Source organism: Cetorhinus maximus, chromosome 8, assembly GCF_964194155.1.
Source record: "Cetorhinus maximus chromosome 8, sCetMax3.hap1.1, whole genome shotgun sequence".
Lineage (NCBI taxonomy): Eukaryota > Metazoa > Chordata > Chondrichthyes > Lamniformes > Cetorhinidae > Cetorhinus > Cetorhinus maximus.
The window spans coordinates 99,452,979-99,462,475 of record NC_135886.1 but is presented as its reverse complement, the minus strand read 5'-3'; the positions used below and the strand labels follow the sequence as shown (position 1 = coordinate 99,462,475).

The 9,497-nt window shown below is 39.5% G+C and overlaps 1 protein-coding gene across 1 annotated transcript; it reads right to left on the bottom strand.

Moving 5' to 3' along the window:
* Positions 1–201: 201 nt before the first annotated feature.
* Positions 202–9,180, bottom strand: LOC144683838 (terminal nucleotidyltransferase 5A-like). The gene is made up of 2 exons (XM_078547318.1): positions 9,091–9,180; positions 202–2,078 (listed from the first exon to the last, which is right to left on the bottom strand). The coding sequence occupies exon 2, from the start codon at positions 2,053–2,055 to the stop codon at positions 880–882; it is 1,176 nt and encodes a 391-aa protein (XP_078403444.1). The 5' UTR covers positions 2,056–2,078; positions 9,091–9,180; the 3' UTR covers positions 202–879.
* Between the last annotated feature and the right edge of the window lie 317 nt (positions 9,181–9,497).

Genomic DNA, 9,497 nt, shown 5'->3' with positions numbered 1-9,497 from the left:
AAGGTACAAGACACTCCAGTCTTCAAATTATAAAGTCATTGGTTTTAATTATTTTGTGCTCCTCATTGCTGACACAGTATGATGGGCTGAATGGACTCCAACTGTATCGTAAGAATTTTAGGATGTTATATGGGCTCTTACTTAACTGAATGTAATATCTCCAATCCCAATCCAAATGATAACTAAATGGCACATCCTGAAATAATTATTACAAAGCATATAGCTTTAATGGCCTATCTACATAGCTTAGGCACTTGTGTGATGCAATATTTACAAACAATCTTTGGTTAATAAAGGTTTTCTTTGTCACAAGATCATTTCATGTTTAGGAAATGATTTCTGATGCGCACTTTCAGTTACACTTAACTGTTATGTAACCAAAACCATTCAAGTACAAAGTATTTTCTATGCAATCTGTATTTCTGATAACAGATTAACTTTACCATCTATGCTTTCATTAAGAAAGGTGATTTTAGACCTAACTACAATCACCAAAGCAGGGGTATGCATGACTCTGATTCACATTATCTAACTTCACCTATTAATATATCTTTCTACATCTGCATTGGTTCAACATTTATCTTTAGAAAATATCCTTACATTACACTCTGGGTAGATGTGTCTGTGCTTATTCAGTTGTGAGATCATTCTTCACTGATTAAGCACATATTGTTTATGTGTCACATCTACAGTTTGGTCATCTATTTGCAGGTCAGCTTAAACATGGGTTACCCAACAATTGGCATATATCTGAATAGTTAACTTTACTGGCAACCAGCAGCACACTCAATGGGTTACAACCCGCCTTTTTCATCAGATCTCGAGGGACCTGAAAGCTCGGGTCTTGTTTAAAGTCAGGCATTTGCGTTCAGCGTAACACTAAACCAGACCAGTCTGCATATTGATGTGTAGTGGATAGGACTGATACACAAGATGTGGTTGTCCATGTGATATGTAGTAATTGCTAAAGCTCCGATCACTGACATAAGGAGCAGGTTGATAGTAGCAGGTGACATTGGCAGCATTTGGAATGATATTCTGTTCACCTAGTACTCTCAGAGCCAGAAGGGTGATCATGTTCAAAGTCTGCCTTCTCTCATGTCCCATTAAACAGACTGTGCTTTCATTCACAACTTGGCGCAGTGTCATCAAGTAATCATACTTGCTTTTCTCTTCACCAATGAAATGGTTCCGTAAGTAGGATTCAATCTTCCTTTGCTGCTCAGATACATCTGGGAAGTCAATAAAAAACCTTGAGCACATGTAGCGCTCTAAGCCTTTGATTTCTGTATCAGATGCTGGTTTAAATTCTCGAACCAAGAGATTGCTGTATTTAAGCAAGCCACCACCTCGAATCTCTTCAGGGTTTCTTGTAGCAATCAGTTTGTACCTCAGATGATCCATTGCTTCTTCAAAGTTTCCATACATGCTCTCCGCTATGACAGTTGGATGGGACTCCTCTGTCATTGCATCCTCTTGACAACAGAAAAGAGGTAACAGTGAGTCCAGAATTATTTGGAAAGAGTCTACGCTAAATTCAAACTGTCGCCGTAATGAATTAACAAACTTAAGCTCAACATTTTTCCCACTGTTGTTAGACAAGGAGATGAGACTCCACCGATCGTAATCATTAGAAACTTTAACCATTTTCTGAACGTAGGCCTCTTTCAAAGTCAGTCCTGTGATTTTTTCTTTATTTACACCTTGTGGTAGAAAGTCCAGAAGACAATCCAATACCACTCCCTTTACCACCTGGAACTCTTCCTCTCCAGGCAATTCTACTCTAAAGATAATGTCAAGGTCTTTGTAGCTTGTTCCGTTTTGCTTCACAAGAATGTGACTTGCTGTTGAGCCATTGAGACGAATGTCACGGACCGTAATCCCATTCTGTTCCAGGCGATCCTTCACGACGTGAATTATGTCTTTTGGCTTTATTTCCAGCGTGGGGAAGTTGCCTCTTCCATGAATAGGTATCACTTCTGTTAAGACTTGATCCAAGCTCTGAATCTGTTCCCAGTTAAGGTTGTTGAATCTGCAGTCAAGACTCTCATCCATAATGCAGCTTGGCAAGTCTTTATCTGCCAAAACAAATTGAAAATAATGAAATTGCAGTGACAAGTGATAAATTCAACAACGATCACATTTCATGTAAAATTTTGTTAATTCTAACCTTACTATGGATGAACACACAAAATGTGAACTTGTTCATTTTATGACTTGTCAAGTGATAGTACTTCAGTCAGAAACTCATGAGCTGAAGTTAAAACTAATATATCTGTTCTTGACTTTTTCACTGATAATTCTCATCCTAGGTCTAATGTGTCACAGCATGTCACCACAGTCATCTGTGCTAATCAGAACTTTAATTGGGTATTCCCCTGAAAGTCTTTGAAATCCCAAAAATGGCACTCATTTACATTACAGCGCACACAATTTTAACATTACATTGACAATGGATGAAAATATCCAAAGTGAGGAAGAAAACACGATTAAGCCATAGTTTTAAAACTTCTCTGTGTGGAGGAACATGATGAATATCTGAACCCACTGCTAGGGAGTCCTGTCCTAACTGAAAAACAGAAATCTAATTGAAAGCAATGTTATCGTTACAGGAAGTGTGCTTTATTAACACAACAACAACCAAGATAAAACAGTAATGAAGTAACAAAAACAAAACTCTGATGATTTTATGAACTCTCTGTGATCCCCTTAGACAGCTTCTTAGATCCAGAGAGCCTAGCTTGAAAACTTATTACCAAGAAATTAAGAAACATTTTAGCTGGGCACATACTACATCATATAATAGATTGGAAATCACTGTGAGTGGTATTATTTAACTAATATTTAATCTGTATGCATGAAACTCATCTATTTAGTATTTTAATGGAAGTGTTAATCTGTTCAATACACAGAAATATATAGATGCTACAACACAGAAACAGACTAAATAATTCTAATTATTATTGAATAGTGTTAGCACTTTCTCCTTTGAATTAGAAGGTTGCAGACTCAAGCTCCACTCCAGAGACTTCAGCACAGAATCTAGACTGACACTTGTGGATGAGATGTTAATCTGAGGCCCTATCTGCCCTTTTAAGGAAAATAATAGATCCTATGCCGCTATTTTGAAGAGGAGCATAACAGTTCTCCTTGATGTCCTGTACAGCATTTGTCCCTCAACATCAGTAAAACAGGTTATCTGATCAATATATCATTATTCTTTGAGGGAGCTTGCTGTGCACAAATTGATTACCATATTTCCCTATATTACATCAGTGACTACTCTTCAAAAGCACTTAATTGACAGTAAAACACTTTAGGACATCCTGAGATTACAAAAGGTTCCATATAAATGAAAGTTGATTATTTTTCTTTCTTTAATTACATTTACCTACCCTGTACCCATATCATTTCAATCCCTTTTCCTTCCTTGAATGTTCACATAGCTTCTGCTCAACCACTGATCTTGAACATGAATTCCACATCCTTACAATTCAGTGTTTAAAGAGGTTTGTCCTGCTTTTTGTTCTAAATCTGCTTTTGATCTTATGTCTATAATCCCTCATTCTTGAGCTCTCATCTGCTACAAAAAAGACATTTAAAACAAGTAGCTTAATGTCTCCATTAAAATACCAGAGAGAAGAGTGTTCTTACCATAACAGCAATTTCCAAATTTGCAGATGTCCTTAAAACATAGCCTTAAAGTAAATATTGTGATAACATTAAAAACAAATGTCAATATAGAGCTGCTGGCTAAAGAGGAATATAGGAAGTAGAAACGGCTAGGTGAGAAAAGGCCAAGGTCCATCTTGGTAGTTTCACGACAAAACATTAATGGAACTGTTGAAAAATCAAAGTCATCAATCTCCACCATCTCCAGAAGGAACCTATGGATTTACTACTCACTCACTGAAATGATTCCCAAAGAGTTGCTTTGAATTTGCCACCACGCTGCCCAACATCCCACCACCCCCAGAAAATCCTGCTCCTTTCAAAAGCAATTTCCTTGAAAAGACACAGACCTGTTGGTGTTTCTTTCAGAAATAGACCAAATGGCTACTTTCAGGAGTTGCTTATACTGAAATAATGTACTGAGCAGTCAACGCACTATAATTTTTTAATTCTTTCATGGGATGTGGACGTCATTGGCTAGGCCTGCATTTGTTGCCTATCCATAATTGTCCTTGAGAAGGTGGTGGTAAACCACCTTTTTGAACATCCACAGTCCAGTTGAGCTGACTCTTACATAGGAGTAATCATCAAGAGCAATGGGAAGCCCTACATTCCAGTCCTGCTCCCTGCATCTTGAAATGCTACTTGGAAAATATTCTTCAAAAACACTCAAAATAAATTGCCTTATAGTAATTTAGTTGGCACAAAGACCAGGTGCATGATCGAGATGAATTGAAAACTTATCTTCCGGTAATGAAATACTTTCTCATTTTGAGCACCAGATGTCAACATTAATAGTTTCCAAGTTGAAAACACTGTAGAGTTGGATGCAGAGCAAATCTTTCTTTACTCTTCCGATGATACACCTCCAAGTGAACCTCAGAAAAGCATCACCTTCCTTCCTGTATGGCACATTTCAATTCCTACACACCATCTATTCAGGGGAAGGTGACAGTTTTATGCTATGGGTCCTTGTTCATTAAGAAGTAGGCTGGGTCTAGTAAACTAATTTCATATAGGGCAGCTACAGTTGAAGAGATGTTCATCCATAAGTCCCAGAAAGAGAAAAAAATCCCCTTAAGCATTTTTTAAATCCAAAATACATACTGATTTCTTTGAAAAAAGAATCACTATACTAATCTTATGTTTACATATAATTTTCAGCTCTGAAAAGACTGATAATACTTAACAGCCCCAAAAAAAATCCTTTGTGCATTATGTGATGACTGGAACTTTCATTCGACTGTTACATTTCTCGTGGATTGAATTTGCGTGTGATTTATTTTTCAGATTAATGAAATCTCTATTCTCAAATCCCTGTCACTCCCCTGCTTTTCACACAATGGCATTATTTTGCACCATTGTTTAGCCATGTGAAAGCTGAAGTTTGAGTCTCAGTGGGAGGACAGTAGACATTTAACATGAAAAGGCCCTGCCAAACTACAACAGTCGAGCACACCCAACAGAAAGGATAAACATATTCCCAGGCTATTTGACTGTAAAAGTCTCCACTAACCTAAGTAGAGTCCATTCCAGTTATTGATAATTATTTGGCTAAAGAAGTGCTTCCTGACATTAGTCAGGCACTTGACTGGTTGTCACTTGATGGTTGAATTGTTGCTATCATGACACCATTTTCTGAATGAATGTAGAAAGTTTGCTCTTAAATGACCATGAATTAAAACACCTGTTGAAACTTAAGATACAGTTGACAACTTCAGAAAGCAATTTAATAAATACAACCTGAAATGTCACAATTGAGATTAATTTTACAAGAACAAGCGCCATTTGAGTATTTAAAAATGTTATCATTGATGTCCCATTGTTGTAATTTTTTTAAAAAAGTTATCAGGGAGAAATGAAAGGCGTCTAACTATTAAAATGCTTTGTCATCATCCACTATATTTAACGTTTCAGAGGATTTGACTGATATACTCGCACTGCCTGCCTGTGCTCTGCCTGTATGTTCAGCCAATGGAAGAGGCTGACCCAAAGATGTAGAGCAACGTTAGTGCCAAAAATCGACGAGTGCTATAACCTACAATAAGAAAAAGTAACTATCTTTAAGAAATCTTTAAGGAGTATTTTTATTTAATTTTTACTTGCCAGTCAGAAAAAAAGAGTCGGTTTGAAGGATAGACATTCCTGCAACCTCTGAATTTATCTGAGATGAATAAAACTGGCCTGGGTTATAAGCTGAACAGTAAAATTTGCATTGATTTCATTCTTGTTAGCCTTGGACTGTGACATGTTTTAGATTTGCCTTTCATTGTTAACTCATCATTAAAATTGTAGGTTCTATACTCTGATATAGTTGTGTGAGAAATTTTCACCTGAACCAGTTGCACTCTGTTCTTGGTATTAGTAAGATTAATTAATTAAATTGTTCTTAAAGTATAAGATCCTGAAGGGACTTGATAGGGTGGGTGGGGGGGACTAAAATGAGGTGACATAGTTTAAAAATAATAGGTCTCCCTTTTAAGACAGAGATGAGGAGAAACATTTTCTCCCAAAGGGTCATTGGTGTGTGGAATTCTCTTCCCCAGAAAGTAGCGGAGGTTGGGTCTTTGAATTTATTGAAGGCTGAGTTAGATAGAGTTTTGTTAGGCAAGGGAGTCAAGGGTTATAGGGGGCAGACTGGAAAGTGGAGCTAAGACCACAACCAGATCAGCCATGATCTTACTGAACGGCACAGCAGGCTAGAAGGGTCAAATGGCCCACTCCTGCTTCCATGTTCCTATGTTTCTGTGTATAATGAGATAGCAACGCTCATTTAAAACTATTTCACCTTAAAAACAAATACATGTTTCTTTTATGATTAAACTGTGTCCTAAAAGCAGCAATGATTGAAGCTGTTCTTTATTAACAGTTATCCATAGTTAGCAGCATTCAGCCATTTAACCCCTCCTACTTATTCCCTGTTACTGAACACATACATTGCATCTCCTCGCAAAATTGTCCATGAAATGGAAATAAAAACAAGTATTATAGAATCTGCGAAGAAGGCTATTTCACTCAATATGCCTGTGCTGGCTCTTTGTAAGAGTTATCCAGTCAGTCTCAATTTCCTACTCTTCCCCTGTAGCCCAGCAATTAACATTTTTATCCTTTGCAAGTGTATATCAATCACGTTGCCTTTTGAATCTACTTCCACCTGCCCTTTCAAGCGATGCATTCCAGATTAGGACAACTGGCTGCCTATTGACTGGGATCAGCAGCCTCTGAGCTAAACAGCTGCTGGAAACTCCTCAGTTTGTCAGCCTCTACAAAATAATCATTGAACATATGAAAATAAGCAGAGAGAGAAAATTATCATAGACTCTTATACGACCAAAATTGATGAGCGATCTGCTGGTGGTGTTTGAAAGGTTAAAGGGATTTGAAAGGGTAGATATGGAGAAACCATTCCCTCTAGTGGCTAACTCAAGAATGAGGGGACAGATCTTAAAATTAGAGTGGAAAGAAGTGGCAAAATGTGAAAGTACATTTTTTTTACGCAAAAAGTTGTAGAAACTGGAATTCTCTCCTCCACCCCGCCCCCCCCCCCCCCCCCCACCCCCAACAAAAAAAATGTAATGACAACAGAAGCGTTCAAGACATTTTTGTTAGGCAGGGGTCTGAAGGAATATGGAGCAAAGACAGGGAAATGGATAAAAGGTGCAGAACAGCCATGATCTAATTGAATAGCGGGTTAAGATGAGTGGCTTCCTCCTGTTCCGAATTATGTAAAACATATGCACTAAAAACACCACTGTTGACATAGTGTATTCCACTCCTGACGCACAAACCCATCCATTGACTTGACCTGCAGGTCAAGTTCATCAATTGCGGTGAGCGCTGCATGTCAGTGGTGATGTGATAGCGCAGCAGGTTTAATGATATGGCATATTGAACAATGTGACCTCCAGTTAACAGGATTGTGATAGCGGTAAAAAGCAGCCATTAATCTCGACCGTGTCTGTGGACAGGGCTGTGGTTTAAAAAAATGTAACAGCGCCAAGGCATATCCGGTTTGGCCTTTTGTTGGTACTTCTGAATTCTGGAACTCGTGAGGACGCGGGTCTAACGGGGTGGTTGAGTTGTCTCTGCCGGAGTAAATTAACCAGAAGCTCGCTACTAATAAAAACTGTGCGCAACCCAGAGAGGAGCAGGACATAAAGCGAGCTGGCGAGAGTCGATTTAAATCAGTGTTATGATTACACCAGTATCTCCGCTCCCCTCAACTGAAACGTGCGCCTCTATTCCCTTTACTTACTGGGCGAGGATAGTGTCAGGCTCCCCAGAATCTTTCCTAATCGTAATTTTTCCGATCGTTAGAAATCCCCTCTCCTTAAAGCTTCAACTTCCCTCCAGCCTTGCAGAGGACAGGATTTGAATGTATTTTTGATCAGTATTCCCTAATGGTTAAGGCGTTACTGACTGTAGTAAAGAGCCCGAGTGAGAACATGCCGTTGACTAACAGTTCCATTCATAATAGAATTACCTCGCAGTCCAAGTGCCCCAAGACCAAACAACATTGTCAAGGCGTTGCAGCGGGTCAACAGGCTGGTAAGAAAACTAACAGTGAGGGAAGATTGGCAGATTGGCTGGTTTCCCGAATGACAATTATTTACAAGGGCCAATGCCTATATAAAAACAGGTATCGCATTCATAGTTTTATACATATTTGTATATATGTTATGTAATATACAAGTTTTCTTCATCTGTCGATAAGCCAAGCGCTGTGTGATTGTACAACGTGGCCATGTTAGACAGCTGATGGCAGTCTGTCCTATAGTAAGGTGAATATGGACAGAAATTATATAAGGATACGGTAGAGCGCTACATTGCCATATACATCACAGTATTGATTACTAATGATGTACGATCTATGCCACTCTTTTTTAACCCAGCCCCTACTTGAAATGTCGTATCGGAAAGGTTCAGTAAACACGCGCCAGCGGCCAAGATCCTGTGTTCTTTGCATTATTTAGATTAATATTAATATTAATATCGACTTTTCCCTCTCTATGCCGGCGGAGAGCCGCCTGTGTCCTGTCCAAAGCAGTGTTTCTATTAATAATTAGGATTGACTGAACAACAGTGTGCAGGTTAATAGAGAAAGGGGGTCCCAGGCATGTAATAGTTGTATGGATGTCCCTGTTTAAACTTGTTACATTGGGCGAATTCCCCATGTAGTTATTATTACTGACTCCTGACAAAGTCAATTATAGGAGAGCTTTGTTAGACTTGAGATTTAGCCTCCTCTGCTGTTCATAATGAAGATTCAACTGGGACCAACAAGAGGTATCACAAAGGGCGATGGTCCGAGGGGCTTTACTCTATGTTGAAGAAACAGTAAAATGAGGGGATTCTATTCTGGAGTGGACAATGGAGAGGTCCGCCAGACTGGGCACACACTACAATAGAGATACTCACCAATACTGGAGTTTAGGATACCGATAATGTGCTGATGTTGGCAGCCTCAGGGACAAGTGACTAATGGAGGTTGAAACTAGTGTCCGACTTTCTGATCCTAACCTCGGACTCACTCTCCGGCCGTGGGAATTTGACCCAGATTCGGAAGGCACACCCTCGCTGCGGGTATTGGATTCGGGACTGGGGATACTGTCTTGTCTCCGATCTCGGACTCACTCCCAGGCTGCAGATGCTGGATTCGGATCCAGACTCCCTCTCCTGCTACAGGTGTTGGATTCCGACCTGCGGCTGTGTCTCTGGCTGCAGGTTTTGGATCCGGATCTGGGACGAGTTGCAGTTGTGGGCGGGAGGCAGTAACTGGCTGGGTGAGCGGCAGGGATCTGTCCAGGAGAGGGTGGTACTGAAAG